The sequence below is a fragment of the Daktulosphaira vitifoliae genome, unplaced genomic scaffold, assembly GCF_025091365.1.
Source record: "Daktulosphaira vitifoliae isolate Bord-2020 unplaced genomic scaffold, ASM2509136v1 Scaffold_1, whole genome shotgun sequence".
Lineage (NCBI taxonomy): Eukaryota > Metazoa > Arthropoda > Insecta > Hemiptera > Phylloxeridae > Daktulosphaira > Daktulosphaira vitifoliae.
The window spans coordinates 23,152,871-23,169,079 of NW_026099572.1; the positions used below are offsets into that span (position 1 = coordinate 23,152,871).

The 16,209-nt window shown below is 26.0% G+C and overlaps 4 protein-coding genes across 9 annotated transcripts in view; 3 read left to right on the forward strand and 1 right to left on the reverse strand.

Annotated features, from left to right (window-relative positions):
- The window catches only part of LOC126896143 (cGMP-dependent protein kinase, isozyme 2 forms cD4/T1/T3A/T3B), a 79,495-nt gene extending 79,032 nt beyond the window's left edge, over positions 1-463 (forward strand). For 4 of the 5 annotated variants that reach the window (XM_050668644.1, XM_050668645.1, XM_050668643.1 and 1 more), the window contains one exon: positions 46-459. In XM_050668644.1, the coding sequence (XP_050524601.1) occupies positions 46-211 (166 nt within the window). In that variant the 3' untranslated portion in view covers positions 212-459. Of the gene's footprint in view, positions 1-45 lie in introns of all 5 variants that reach the window. The other variant, XM_050668642.1, reaches the window with a different exon arrangement.
- LOC126896169 (uncharacterized) overlaps positions 1-16,209 on the forward strand; it is a 180,822-nt gene that overhangs the window by 55,523 nt on the left and 109,090 nt on the right. Inside the window, exon 1 of one of the 2 annotated variants that reach the window (XM_050668717.1) lies at positions 13,476-13,485. The exons of the other annotated variant lie outside the window; for it this stretch is intronic. The gene's annotated coding sequence lies outside the window, so the exon portion shown is untranslated. Of the gene's footprint in view, positions 1-13,475; positions 13,486-16,209 lie in introns of those variants that run through there. 2 annotated transcript variants of the gene reach the window in all.
- LOC126896157 (glyceraldehyde-3-phosphate dehydrogenase 2-like) lies at positions 5,150-8,748 on the forward strand. The gene is made up of 4 exons (XM_050668669.1): positions 5,150-5,283; positions 7,285-7,508; positions 7,638-8,008; positions 8,084-8,748. The coding sequence occupies exons 2-4, from the start codon at positions 7,307-7,309 to the stop codon at positions 8,507-8,509; spliced, it is 999 nt and encodes a 332-aa protein (XP_050524626.1). The 5' UTR covers positions 5,150-5,283; positions 7,285-7,306; the 3' UTR covers positions 8,510-8,748.
- Positions 8,567-15,372, reverse strand: LOC126896150 (alkaline phosphatase-like). Its single transcript, XM_050668660.1, has 8 exons — positions 15,061-15,372; positions 14,771-14,985; positions 12,760-12,955; positions 12,317-12,480; positions 12,021-12,231; positions 10,502-10,626; positions 9,044-9,470; positions 8,567-8,967 (listed from the first exon to the last, which is right to left on the reverse strand). The coding sequence occupies exons 1-8, from the start codon at positions 15,137-15,139 to the stop codon at positions 8,792-8,794; spliced, it is 1,593 nt and encodes a 530-aa protein (XP_050524617.1). The 5' UTR covers positions 15,140-15,372; the 3' UTR covers positions 8,567-8,791.

Consider the following 16,209-nt stretch of genomic DNA (forward strand, 5'->3'; position numbering starts at 1 on the left):
GATGTTTAGTTTTTGAATGTTTCTTTACTGGTTGCATTTTTTTAGATGGTTTGATGGTTTTAACTGGGAAGGACTTCGAAATCGAACGCTTACCCCTCCAATTCTACCAAAGGTGCGTAGTGCTATAGACACAAGCAATTTTGACAATTATCCACCTGATGCAGACAGCCCTCCACCGGATGACAATTCAGGCTGGGACATTAATTTCTAATTTCTATTTTTATGATTATAATTCTTTGCCACACCAACAATTTTACCTTAAAAACCCTTCTTTAAATTCAAATTACCAACCTTTATTCTTTTATATATTATTTATGTATACAATGTCAAACATGCCCAACATATAATAATAATAATGATATAATGTTGTTTTAGAAATGCCCTTGATAAAAAAAAAAAAAAATTTGGATTTATATTTTGGGTATTTGATGTTGTCTACCACTTTATTAGTGATACATTGTTTGTTTTANATGTTGTCTACCACTTTATTAGTGATACATTGTTTGTTTTATGTATAATTTAAAATTTAATTGTTATATTATCTTTTTGTAGATATTGAAATATCTATATATTCGAATTTATAAATAAAAAGCAAAAAGTGCCTTTAATTTGTAAACATATTATGCATGACAATAAATTTATATTTGTCATTTATTTTCTAGTTATGATTGTACAAGTTATAAATTTCCAATTAAATTAAAAGTTTACGTTGATTTTTTTTGTATAGATTGATTATTGATGTATGTGTTTTAGTTTGTATAGTTATTATTTTTTGTATGGAAAAATAGTCCAAACAATATAATTATACATTTACCTATGTTGTAACATAGTCTGATAACAATGAAAATGATTTTCTTTATTAGTATATTTTATTTAACCTTTCTTAATACTATATTGCAGTATAACTATTACTATGGTTACTATCTTATTAAATCATTATATAAATATTTATAATGGGATATTTATATTATATATAGGGTTTGAACTAAAGATTTTTAGTGACAAATTAAAAAGAACTATTTATAGCTTATATTAATATATTATTTTTACCAGAAAATAAAAATATATTTTAATTTATAGAAAAAACTAAAATAATATTGGTTTTAAGAAAATATTTTAGGAATTTTAGTTAGTTTGATAAAATGCATTATTTTTAAACAAAAATATAATTAGAAAAACTTTTATTCTTCTTCAAAGTAGTTTATGTTAAAATTTTTTTAACATAATGTTATCCTATATCATTTTATAATTATAGTATTAATAATTAAAATTGCATCAAATACTTTTTATTTTATTATTATGCTTACAATTTTAACTGTAAAGGTCATTAAAAAATACAATTTACATTTATTAGCTAATATTTAAAATTTAAATGGATCAGATTTAAAATTTGAACGAATACATTTAGATGCATTTAAACAACTGATATTTCTGGAAAATAGTTAATAGTTCCTAAACTTAGTTTTAGTATCAAATTTCAATACTTTAATGTAATTTTATATTTAATTTTTAGAATATATTTAAATCTACCATGCAAAGAATATTAGATAAAACATACAGTTAATAATAATAGAGATATATTATATACATAGAAAAAAATGATTAATTTCCGCATCGTTCTATTTTTCGAATTTAACATGTTACAGAGATGGTAGATCCACTCTTTCATTAGAGATATATAAATTAATTTTTTAAAAACAATCTTTGTTAATTGTTTATTGATTACTATTATTGTATACTTAAATGGCAAATAATTAATTTGGGTAAAATATTTAGAATAAACTTTAAAGATTATTTTTAATTCAATAAATACAATACATTTTATCTAATTGTTATTTAGAATAACAGAAAAATTGTGTTTTTTTATCAACTATCTCTGGTCAACTCTGACAAATTTGAGAACAAACTAAACAATGATCAATTTTAAAGCCCTTCCTTCCTTTAAATATGTTTTAATTTGTGTATAATTTTTTAAGAGGGAGACTCCCATAATGTCCTTGTACAAATTTTCAGCTATTAACATTTTTTTTAAGTATTCATTAAGTCTTATTTAACATTTAAAATTTAGTTACTATCATTTAAATATTAACTGTAGTATGCATTAAAAGTAAATTCAACAGATTTTTTAAATTTAAATTGACCTAATTAAATGAAGTTCTTCTCCATTTATTTTGATTCTAGCTTATAAATTTTATTCGATGAATAACTTAGACATACACATAGATTCAAAACAAAAATGTGTGTATTTAATCCATGGACATAATTTTAAATTATTTAATATTATGACCCGAGTACGATATTTGTATTTAAAATAATTATAAGTGTGCTGTAAGAATTGGGTGAGATATACTATTTTATTAGCTGTCTTGATCATTAAGTTTGAAAGCATTGATAATTCAAATTATAATTTTGCGTAGAGATTTTATGAAGAGCCTACAAAATAAGTTGTAAGTAAGTGTTGGTTTGGTTTCTCTTGTCTAACATTATTATTTAATAATATGGCTAAAGTTAGATGAATCATGTTATCATAAATTATCAACAACACATTAAGATAACTGATATACGTTTATTGAATTACATATTTATAGAACAAAAAAAAAAAAAACCTCATTTATTTGATTTGGCAATCGAACTTTCTGTTTATCGACAATGCTTTAAACTAACTGCAATGAATATAATAATGACAAAAATTAATTTTGGTTGTGTAGAAGTATAACTAGAATAGTTATTAAAGATATTGTTTCACTCTTACAAAAGATAAATTTTAATTATAATAACATACCAATTACCCATTTCAGAATATCCATAATTAAGAAAGTTCTTCTTCAGAGAGACCGCTATTATAAGCTTCAAAAATATACAAAAAAATTAAGATGACTCAAGTAAATTTAAGTCAAGTTGGCTGCCTGTAACTGCTCTTTGATATTTTCAGGTTTTTACATTCATAATATAAAAGAAAAAAATTATTAAATAATTTAAAAGTGTCATCTATATGTTTTTGCCTAAGGAGGCAAAATACTTTGGATTGCTCTTGAATTTAATACATTAAACTTTTTTTGTATTTAAATAAATAAATAAAATTCTTACATAATGTATAATGGCAATGACATTTTTTTTTTAGTTATCATGTTACTTTATAGCACATTGGAAACACTTCATATATCTCTAACGCCGAGCCTGTATTGAAATAACTAGATCACGTTTGAAGTATATGTCAATTTCCCTTGACACTTCTGCCACGATCAAATTCACAACTATAGAATGGGCTTGAGTAAGCTTAGTGCCCAAAAATTTAGAAAATTTTATATAATATATAAAATGTTTATAGTACTATTGAGAGCGGGAGAAAATGTTTAATTAGCATAATAATATATGAAACTTTTACTAAAATTTTAGGATTTAAAAAACTATTTTAGTGCAAAATATTATTTCTCATAAAAAATTGTGTTGATCCATACACTTTTCAATAAGTTATAGCATTATAAAGTTAAAAATGTAAAATATAATATCGAGAATTTTCACACAAAAATAGCATTCGGTAGCCATTTTCACCACGAAGACAAGTCCATAAGCTTTAATTTAAGATATATATAAAAGTGTCAGACCTTCTGGAACACTTTCAAAAGTTAAGTTGAAAAAGTTGTCATTTGAAATCGCCCCCTGTAGGTAGGTAAAGGGTCAGATTTACAAAATATATATACTAAATAATAGATAAAGATATCAAGCATCTATAAAAAAAAATTATATTGATATGTTTATTTTCGAAAAAATTACGGCAGTTTTTAGTAAAAAAAAATTGAAAAAATTTCGAAAATTAGCGATTTTTAAATTTGTAATTTTTTTGGAGGTTTCACCCATTTACGAGGAACGAGGGAAATTTTTTCAATTTTTGAGGATAATGTCTTCAACTAGATACGATTTGTGATCTTTTGACGTATCGTTGAAAGAAATCTGTTCGTTGAGAGCTAAGAAAAAGTGGTAACAGGCACAAAAAAAAAACACATCATAGTAAAACCAATACCTTCTCAGCTTCGCATTAAAGCTAAAAGTAAAAAAGGGCAATATGAGTAATTTATTTATAAAATTCTTGTTGGTATAAGTGCGATAGGGATAAAATTTTTGAGTTTACTAATTTTATTTGCCCCATCATAACTATAAATGCGTTTATATGGAATAGGTTCTATCTGACAACTTTTATACGTTCAAAGTATATTTTAGCTTTGACGATAATCTGATAAAGTATTAATTTTACCCTGATATGTTTATTATTATTTTTTTTTGTCTGTCATTATTTTTTCTCAACGATATGTTTAAAGATTACAAATCGTATTTAGTTAAAAACTTTACACTCAAAAATTGAAAATTCCACGTATATGATGGAAATTACCCAAAACAAAAAATTTAAACATTTTTTTTTAAAACTGTCATTACTTTTTTAAAAATGAACCAATTAAAATAAGTTTTTTATATATAAATACCTCAGGTACTTCCCTTTCTTTGGAATATATTTTTATTAAAAATTGAACACTTTACCTGCCTATAGAGGGGATTCAAAATAGCAATGTTTGCTCAAAAATTTAACTTTTTCAACATAAGTTTTAAAAACTATGTGCAGATTTGTATCAATACGTTTCTTATGATAGTGATTTTAATCAATATCAGATATCATCTATACTTGTCTCAACTATGCCACGTCCACACTGTGCTACCATTTTTTATTATTATTTATTTTTTAAAACAGTCGATTTTTTTTAATTTCTCTTCCAAATTTTTAATGGGTGGATAACAACTTTATAAATAATAATAAATACTTATTGAGTTATAATAATTTTAATGCATAGAGAGGATATGGAGCGCGAGGGTACATCTTGTGTTGGTGTATATTTATAACACATACTTCACTCATGCTGCATTATGTAGACAATAAATTTTGGGGGTTTAATTTGTCAACTGGGAGCTAAGCTTTACCTCAGCCGCTTTAGTTAAAAAGATTTTAATGTAAAAATTGATGCGACCAGTATAGACAGATATAAAAAAAGTTTGGCTAATAGAAATAGGTGTTTTCATAACAAATGACGCATATTACGTCATGAAATACATGGCTTATTACCAACGTTTTTAATATCACAGCACTAACTTGTGCTTACCTTGTGTTTATTTGACCTTGCTGGCATTGATCCGCTGAGCTGTCGTACGACCTGCGCGCTGGTACAAAATCACTTCTCACTTTTCGTGTATACTTCGATCTGACAGCAGTCGTGTTCCATTGTTAAAGTTAAAAAGGTAAGCTTTTGAAGTTATTATTTACTCATTCATACGTTATCTTTTCAAAATTATTTGTAATTGATTTGAATGATGATGATGGTTGAATATCATTTTTTTATTTTTAAAAAACAAACCGGGTTTTGTGAGGTTATGTAAAGAATTATGACAGTATCAAGGCGATTAATTTTCATGTTAAAAACATTTAGATGACACGTTGTAAAAATTTAACTTTATAAAACTTGTAATGATTTTATACAGTTTGTGCTGTATAGTAAATCAAATTTATTTTTTATTTAAGAATTAAATGATACATGAAAATATTCTGAACAACGAACCTTTGACCTTGGTTAACCTTCAAATTAAGTTGAATAACTAGACGCCCTTTGCTCTATTGCATAGAAATTTCGAGAAAGATTGGTATCCCATTAATATTTTATAAAAATTCACAATGAAATATTCAAATATTACAGACAAATTATTATCTGACTCATTTTCTGTATTTTTACACAACTCTGTTATAGTTTTTTAGAATTGAATGCAGCTTGCCAAAAATTATAAAATCAATAACTACTAAGGTCTAATTTAAAAAATTATGTACTAATTTACCAAGAAAATTATTGGTTTTATTTGAAAATTTATTTAAGTTCTGAAATAATTGAAAAGGTTAATATTACATAGAAGTAATCAACATGAAAGTTTGCAAAAAAAAACAGTTTAAGGGTTTCATTAAAGATGTTGTTTCATATGTTTTTATAAAGTATTCTAAAATATATTTATTTAATTTTATTGTTTAGTAAGTTTTCAAATTTTTGCATTCTATAGAAAATTTTGTAATAGTATCTTAATAATAGTTTTGATTTTAGCCTACTCAATTATTCATAATTTTTAGATTTAATATTTGTGTTAATAATTGTAGTGTTTTAATAAAATTACTACTGCTCCTTAAATTATTACACTTATATTATTAGATTTCAAGGAAAAAATGTATATTATCTAACTATTATTTACATAAATGATTTAAAAAAAACCTTCTAAGAATAATTTTTTTTCCCTTAATGTCGATAAAATCTATTTGTTTTCTCAAACTTTGTATAATACTGAAATAATTCTATTTACACCCCTTTTAAGAATATATAACATGTTATTCATAACCAATTATACTTAAATTATTTTTAAACTTAATTTCACAACATTTATCTATACATTTTTATCATCAATTGATATTCTTTAGTAAATATTTTTTTAATTTATTTATAAAATGAACTTGAGAAGTTTAGCAATAGTTATTTATTTGTATCTCTAATAATCAAAATATATTTTTATTATTGCCAATTTTTGTAACTTATTGGCACAATGATGATTTAGATGTAAAACTGGGTTAGTTAATGATTTTTTTTTTAACATAAAATTTTAAATTAACAAGTTAAATTTAGAAAAATTAATGAGTTAACAGTAGTTAAAGTTAATACTTTATTTTTTTATTTAAATAAATTGAGTTAAAAGTTAACTTGACAATGTCTCATTAATATTGAATAAAAGATAATTTAGTTAACTTAAATCTAAATATCATTATTAAACTGAAAAGTTTATTGTAACTTAACTTTTACACTTATTATTTAAATGATGCCCAGTTTTATTTGTATGTTATATGTATATAATTTCTATTATTTACTATGCGATTAAATGATATTAATTTTTAAAATAAATATAGATTAATATTAAATAAAGTATATAATAATAATATTAGTATTATGTATAAAGTATTATTTTCAAGGTTAAAATTGTTGTGCATCAATAATCTCCTTATTAAAAAAATCAAAAGTGTTTTTATTTTTAATATTTGTATCATTTAAAACATTTTTTTTCCAATTAATCATAAACAATCAATTAAAATCTAAATAAAAATTATTCTTATCTATGAACCATGAGTTGTACTAGAACTCTTGTACCTTTATTTGTATTTTTAGTTAATTATTAATACCATACTAATGAGTTAATTATAATTTTTATTTAATTTAGACCTTACAATAAAATTTCAAATATGTCAAACATTGGTATTAATGGATTTGGCCGTATTGGCAGATTGGTTTTGAGAGCGTCCTTGGAAAAGGGTGCTAAAGTTGTTGCCATCAATGACCCATTCATTGGTATTGAATATATGGTATACTTATTCAAATATGATTCTACTCATGGTCGTTACAAGGGAGAGATTTCTGTTGATGGAGATTGCTTAGTTGTTAATGGTAAATCATGCTGTAATTTGCTTTTATTTCAATCCATTAAAAAAATTTGTTTTTTTAATAGTTGAAATGACTCACTCATTTTGAGTAATAGTTATTATTTTATTTTAAATTAATAAATATATTGATTAGGTAACAAAATCAAAGTTTTCTCTGAACGTGAACCAAAAGCAATCCAATGGGGATCGGCTGGTGCACATTATGTTGTTGAATCTACTGGTGTTTTTACTACAATTGAAAAGGCTTCTGCCCATTTAGAAGGAGGTGCTAAAAAAGTCATCATCTCTGCTCCTAGTGCTGATGCACCTATGTTTGTTGTTGGTGTTAACTTAGATGCTTATGATCCATCTTACAAAGTTGTTTCAAACGCTTCATGCACAACTAACTGCTTAGCTCCTTTGGCCAAAGTCATCAATGATAATTTCGGTATTGTTGAAGGACTCATGACAACAGTACATGCTACAACAGCTACGCAAAAGACTGTTGATGGACCATCAGGAAAAGTAATATTAAATTATACTAATGTTGAAAAAATTAATAAATATTTACATATATATATATATACATTTGTTTTTTAGTTATGGAGAGATGGTAGAGGTGCTGCCCAAAATATTATCCCTGCTGCTACTGGTGCTGCCAAGGCAGTTGGAAAGGTTATCCCAGCTTTAAATGGAAAATTAACCGGAATGGCATTCCGTGTGCCAGTTGCTAATGTTTCAGTTGTTGACTTGACTGTTAGGTTAGCAAAACCAGCCAGCTATCAAGCTATCAAGGACAAAATTAAGGAAGCTGCTGCTGGTCCATTAAAAGGAATTTTGGCATATACTGAAGATGAAGTTGTATCATCTGATTTTATTGGTGATAACCACTCATCCATCTTTGATGCCAAAGCGGGTATTCCATTGAATGAACAATTCGTTAAGCTCATCTCATGGTATGATAATGAATATGGATATTCCAACCGTGTTGTCGACCTTATTAAATTCATGCAGTCAAAAGACTAAACTAGTCATCTACTAATTATAGTTACAGTTGAAGTAACTTAATGTTTGTGTTTTAGCATAAAAACTTTTTTTTTATTTGTCTGTCAAAATTTTATCATCTACTCATCATTATTTATGTTTACTTAGTGTAAACTTATCCTTTTTTTTTACATGTTTTTTAGATATTTATGTTTTGGAACCATCTTAATTATAAAGTTATATACTTCAGTATTTGAATGAATAAATTTAAAATGAAAAATTATAGACAATAAACTTGTTACAGAATACTATTAAAATAAATATTTATTTACAAACAAAAGAAATCATAATTGTAGTTAGTAGAAGATAAGAAATATTAAAAATAGGTGGTGTTGAATTGTTCAGTCCATTTTGATATGGGCCAATTTTTGTAGCATATGCTACTGCATGTGCCACATAGCTTTGTTCATGTATAGAATGAAACAAATATCCCATAGGTCCTTTAATAATAGTAAATGAATAATAATTAGTTGATAATTATAGTATATAAATTGGTTAAATTAACTAATGTATCACCTTGGGCATATATTACTACATCATTTCCTCCATGAACACCAGTTTCTTCCATAATTCCCACTTGATTGTAAAATGTACCACTTGTATCATAAATTGTAGGATCTTGTCTTATTACTTCTTTGCCAAGTCTTGTATATATTGCTTTTGGTGCATAACCAATAGAATATGTAAGTGTTGTATATTTAACGTCATCAACTAGAGATGTACCAGCCACTCCTAGGATACTTTTGCCTCGTTTTGGGTATCCGTTGATTGATAATGTGCTAGCGTGATCACTTGTAACCACTACTAATGTGTCATTCAAAATGTTCCATAGTTTTAACAAATGAAGTGTTTGATTTATAGCTTTGTCTAATTCAAATGTTTCTTCTATAGCTTGTTTTGCCATACTTTTATGGTGTGCTAAGTCAATTGAACCACCTTCAACCTATTGGCAGTTGTTATGTGTGTCAAATTAATTATTACATTCAGAATTAAGTTTTATTGGGATTATGATATTAACTAAAAAAAATAATTAAAGCAATATCTTTTAAAAAAATAGTAAATACAAATACTAACTGTTACTGAATTTGAACAGATATTAGACATGAAAGTTTTGCTTAGTGTGCTGAGGAATTTTTTAAAGAAAAAATTGGTTATATGTAAGAAAATTTTTTATTGCCTCCTCTAACTTAAATTAAAAATACGTTTTTAATATTTTTATTATGGGTAGTTTTGACTCCTATCCCCTCTTCTGGGAACGTTCTTATATGTGTACAATTAACTTTATTAAGACCTAATATTTTTATTAATTATATTGTATTTCTTGTATCATAATAACTTTCAATTAACGGTTGTTACATTATTTTAATAAGGCGTTATGACTGATCCTTTTGGATCCACCATAGATTTTGTCAAAATTGTAATTTAAAAATATGAATAATAGTTTTTTTAATTTAATGAATTGGCTAAACTTTAAATCCAATCAGCAGTAGCATATTTAAGGAGCATATATTGGGACTAATTAACCATTTAATTTAATTGTTTTATAAAAAAATTCTTCCTAATAACATTTTTTGGGTTATAACACACTTTTAACATATTATCTCCAGAGCTGCAAAATATTTAATAGGCTTCCATCAATCAGTAAAATTTAACAGTGTGTACGAATCTGAAGGTAACTTTAGTAATAATTGTCTATTGGAATTATTTAAAAAATGATTAATTTATGAAGTACATGTATTAGCTATATTTAAAGGTTGGGTACATTAAAATATTTCATTATTACATAAAATAATGATACAATAATATACAAATATTATTCAGGGGAAGTTTCCAGATTTCAACTCTCCAGAATTTAAAAAGAACACATATAAATGTATATAAATCAAACATTTTGGTTCCCTCCCCCGAAAAAATATTTTGGATACGGAAGTGAATTATATTCTTTGTAAATTTATATTGTATTTCATCACTTGCCATAAGAAAAAAACCACTTTCGCTTTTTGATAAAACTTGTAAGGCCATATCTGTCATTTTCTCTAGAGTTGGTAATGTTTTTTGATTTTTCAAATCCATTGGCATCCATCCTTCCGAAAATAAACCTAAACTCATAAAAAAATATAAAATTTAATATTAATTTAGTATAATAATACAAAGTGATTTTTTTATCATAAACCATTGAACTACTTGCAGAATAAAAATAATATAAACATTTTTTTTTCGGTAACTTGTTACTTATTATTCTTGAATTATTAGCTATTTAATACTTATTAAATTCATTATTTACGCTTTGTAAGTGTGTCAACTTCGTTTTATCAAATGAGAACACATATTTTGAATTTAATAAAATGTTAAAGATTTTTTTTTAATAGTACATAGCATTAAAATTTTTAACATCGTTAATTTAACATAAAACTTTAATTTTCAAAGTTTCAAATTTTTTAGTAAATTATGGTAATAAAGCACATTGTTGTAAGTTTATAAATACACTAACTGGCAATACAGAAAGTATATCTATTGATAGTCATAATTAACAATAAACGTTCCGATCTGTGTTGGCGACATCTTAAAAAACCAATCATCAGCTACGTATAATTGTAATTCCTTATATAATATACATGTATATTAACTCAAAAATTGGAAAAAGTTTTATATCTAACAAACGAATAAAGTTGTTTTGAAAATTCAAATGTCATTTATTATTAAAATAAAACCTCAAGCATCTTATTAAATTCAAAATATGTGTTCCTATTCGAAAAAACAATGCTGACACACTTACAAAACATAAGGGATAAATTTAAAAAGTATTACATACCTAATCACTTAAGGATAATATGAAACTAAAGGGAACCAAATAAAAAATATTTAAATTATTTTGATTCTGTAAGTAATTGAGTGGATTATGATAACAAAATTACTCTCTAAATAGTTAAAAATAAAAGAAATAAACGTAGTATCTAGTAAACAAATAATTAAAAATAAAATATCTTAATTAATATTTTATATAATTAAAAAAACATTTAATTTTTTGTTTTCAAGTTTTAAAAGCTGTGTTGAATTCAGACATTTCTTTGGAGGGTCTTTAAGTGTTTAGGCAATTAGAAGAATATTGTTTTACATATTTGTATAAAATTACCACCTTAAAATTGTCTTAAGTTAGCCGTCAAGTAAAAAGATGGCCACTTTGAAATTTAACTTTAAAGCGTTTGTTTGAAGTAGATCAGATATTCAAATTTATTTATTCTAGTTATCTGAAATGTAAGAGATAAATCTTAAGGTGGCCAACTTAAGCCCATATTATGATACAAAAAAAAAAAGTGTTTTTAAACTGATCCTAGACTAATCTCATTGCAACAATTTCAGAAATAACTACATTATTACTGTCATCTTGAAATGGTCAGGGTGGCTATCAAAATGCTAGGGGATAAAACTCTTACCGAATTATATTTGAATTTAAAACTACCAATAAAATTGAAACCTGTGGTTTAAATTTTACCCAAAACATAGTCCGTAGTTTCCACATTTGTGGATATCATGTCTTTTAAATTGGTTACGTAGCGGTAGGAAGAATTTTTTGAATTTTTATCACGAATCCAATCATCAACTAAATTTCTCCCATCAGACCTTACGCAAACCTTTTTGTCGACATATTTTAAAGTGTCTTCTGGGTTTGCCACGAACGATTGTCTACCGCCTCCCATGATGACCTGCAAATCCGAGAAGAATGATTATTCTTAGAAATTTCAACCTTTATAGGCTATCGAAGCACTGTATACCAATTTATCGTCAAACCTTAAAGTTTCGGCCGGGTTCATCTTCGATCAACTGTCTGGCAATGTCTTTGCATTGTCTGGTATTTGCGGGTATTGCAGTATCACATTCCCATTTTCTGTTTGATACTTGAGCGTATAAAGCTGCAGGAGTTGCGTCTGTTATTCTTGAGTTGGTCACAAAACCTGCAGGTACGTCATATTTAATTTTTCAAAGTCAATGACCGACGATAAGCTTTTACAGTAATTGTGTAATTATTTATAATTCAAGACGGAATAACGAGGAAATGATGAATAAGGAAAAACAACACCTACAAATCTCGTAAGAAATATTTTTTTAGCGCTTATAGAGCGTTTTTTCTATCGAGATACACTTAAAAATTATGGATATAATTTTTGTTGGGTTAGGTCAGAGATCATATTTCATACGATATTTTTTTCCTCTTACAGTTTTTAACTACTCACCAGTATGTTTACCCGCTTGTTGAGCCCACGTGGCTAGTGTTTCAAGTCCTATTTTCATTGGCTCATTGCAATACGCAGTATCGTTTAAATTATGATAGGCGTCCAAACCGATTACTCTTTGGTTGACTTTGACGCCAGTGAACATCGCTGTAGTTGCACTCGCTGCATCTGGCACTTGTTTGTTCACCGAATATGTCTGAGATAATAAAAAACAGAAAATATGAATGAACTTATACATAAATCTATTGGCTCGATTATAACTTGCACAATCATTAAAGGTATATTTTAAGGGGTGAGCACACGCAAATACTTTTACTTATAGCTATTATAAAGTAGAAGTCATATATTAAAGTTGATATTTTAGCTAAAAGAATAGTTACAATGTATTATGAAATTTTAACACTATCACATTAGTAAAAACAAAAAATTAATACTAACAATTTTATTCCACGAAATGATCATATGGAAAATTATTTTTCGCTAATCTTTTTTAATAAAACAAAAAACTCATTGAAAATTAACTCATAATAAAATAAATGAAAAACAATAATCTACTTTTAGTGTTTAAAATATTCTAGCCCAAATAATTTATAATATTTCATTTACTTGTTTAATTGGTTACTGAGTGATCTCGAAAATATTGAAATAAAAAAAATCAACAATGATCAGTGACAGTTGTATTTTGTGAATAAATCGTAATTTTTGTGCTAAACATTTTTTTTTCGAATTTTTTATAAACTAACAAAAAACTCCCCCAACCATGAAATCAGTTAAAAGATCGAGTGGTGAGATCAACGACGATGAGCATTTGCTTACTAAAAGACGTTGTCTTTCTGAATTAAGCAGTTCTAAGTTTGCAAAGTCGTTGGAATGTTCGGACACACGTTTTACGGATTATATTGACAAGTCTCGATTTTGGGTAGAATGTCCATTTTTAATTGATTGTAAATATCTTGGAGACTCTGCTTTGTCTAAAAATACCGAGCTATTTGATGACAATTCTTTACAAAATGTAGTGACGAAAAAAAAAGATGAATCGATCATGAAAATGCATGACGAAGCTTTTATGATGGATCATTTTAAACGTCTTACTAAAAATATTGGCTTTCGCCATGAATTAACTATGGTTAAAAACAAATGTTTTAAGAATTTTAAACACGATACTAACCCTTTGCAAAAAGATTTTAATAGACAAAGTTATAGAAATCAGCGTGTTGTCAAAGATCGTTCTAATAAAACATCGGCAATGGCTAATCTCAGAGGTGTTGGCATAAAGAAAATTAAATTCAATTAAAAAATAACTTAATAGAAAATAGGGATAATAGATTGGATTGTATGGTATTTTATATGATATGACGTGATCAGTTATGATAAAGATTCTTATTAATTGTTAATTGTTAAAGCAAATTAAAAAAATTATTTTTATAAATATTTAATTTTTCTAAATACTTATTTATTGCTTTTAATTGTTAATGAAAATTTATAAATTTTTTTTAATATATTATATTTTAAAATATATGTTATTATTCAAAAAATTAATTTTTTTATAATACTCTATTAATGTTCATAACAAGTTTGGTTTTTAAAAGTATTAAGTGTAACAAAATTTGTTTATTATAAATTTAGGTTGAAATAATTTATGTTAAAAGTGTAATTGTATTTATAATTTATCAAAATATATGATGGAATAACTAAAAATATTATTTTGGAAATTTAAACAAAATATCATGTTTTAGTACATTTAATTTTCAGGCGAACTAACGAATTGAAAAAAAAGTTCAAAGAAATTGCTTTGTACAAAAATTTAGTATTAAAATTAACATTTATTTTAAATTCATTATTTGTTTAAACAGAGATACAAATTTTAAGAAATAAATTTCCGATTAAAAGAAATCTTTAAGTAATTGTTTTAAAAATATATTTCATCAATTAGTTTAAAGTTTATACAGTAATGTTTTTTTTAAACGAATCAATTATGTTATCAGCTATATAATTTAGTAATTTTATTTACTTTCAGTAAACCAATGTGCGGGAATTTTTCGAATGTCAGTCTTCCGCTTTCTCCATTGTTGTATATTCTGGCTGCTGTTACTGTATTTGGACCCATCCCATCACCGATAAAAATTACTAGATTTTTAGCGTGTTTCTCGCTCGTCTGACTCCTGCCGCCAAATCTTAGAGAATTTTTGAGTTCAGATATACCATAAGCTTTCCAATATTGTTCGTCTAAGTTTTCAACCATAAAGAATAAAAAATAAATACTTATAGTCATTAGTAATTTTATTGATCTTAATTGTTTACCTTCAACGTAAGTGATGGACCATCCGACTTCAAAAATCAGAGGTAACATATATGCTGCGACCAGTAGACGCCACCTCATTTTTGCGAGATGTCAACAGCTGAACTGTCAAACTGCACACGATAGTCCAACAAAAATTACTAATACATAAAACTAATAATAATTTATATCTAATTTGTTGCGAACGACCGCTCGGCGAAATCAAAGTGCTGAAGAAACGTTTTAGTAAACATTTACATGAGAAATACATGCGTGGAAGCAGACCTCGTGATCACTACAACCTCATAGCATCAGCATCCTCCCCCTCTATACAACTAAAACTCAAATCATTATGATACAACGGTGTAACAAAATATACGTAGACTAAAAAATAGATTCAATCGAAAATTGAACGTTATTAAATAATAATAAAAACGAACCTACAGCTAATTGACATTCTTTTTATTTTGATACTTCCAGTGGCCAATTCATATTAAATTGTTTTAAACTGGCACTGCGCACATATTTTACTGACATCATAATAAAAATAATACCACTTTATAGAAATAAAGTCGTAATTTTACTACACAAGCACATGTCAGGGTAATTGTGTCTCACGGAACATCTTTAATTTAAATAAAAAAATTCAATTTTATTTTTAAAAGATAATATTACCTACGTTCTATAATTTTTAGAGAACATATTGGTCATATTCCCCTTTCTCCATTAAACTATTATCAACTTTATATGAAACTTATTTGTTAATTTACAAACTAGAAAATAATCTATCTAAGAAAATGACTGGTTGATAACAACTTTTGTATTAGTATTTAAAAAATATTAGCATTTTTATAACAATGTGGAAAAAGTAGTGGTTCATTAATACTTTAAAATATTTTAGCCAGAAAACTATGTCTGTGTTTTGTTCCGAAATTTTACCTTTTTAAATTCTATGATGCAATTATTCATCGCATAACAAAAGGGTGTCAATTTAATATCAACTTGTTTATAAAAATATGTTTATAATTCTCAATAAGGTAATAAATATTGACATCGGTGCGTACATCTGGAAATTGTAAAATCAAATGTAAAGACATTGTTTACATTTAACGCATATGATGTGTTTTTGCATGCATAACTGACTACTGATCTATTAAATAAGGTTCGAGACT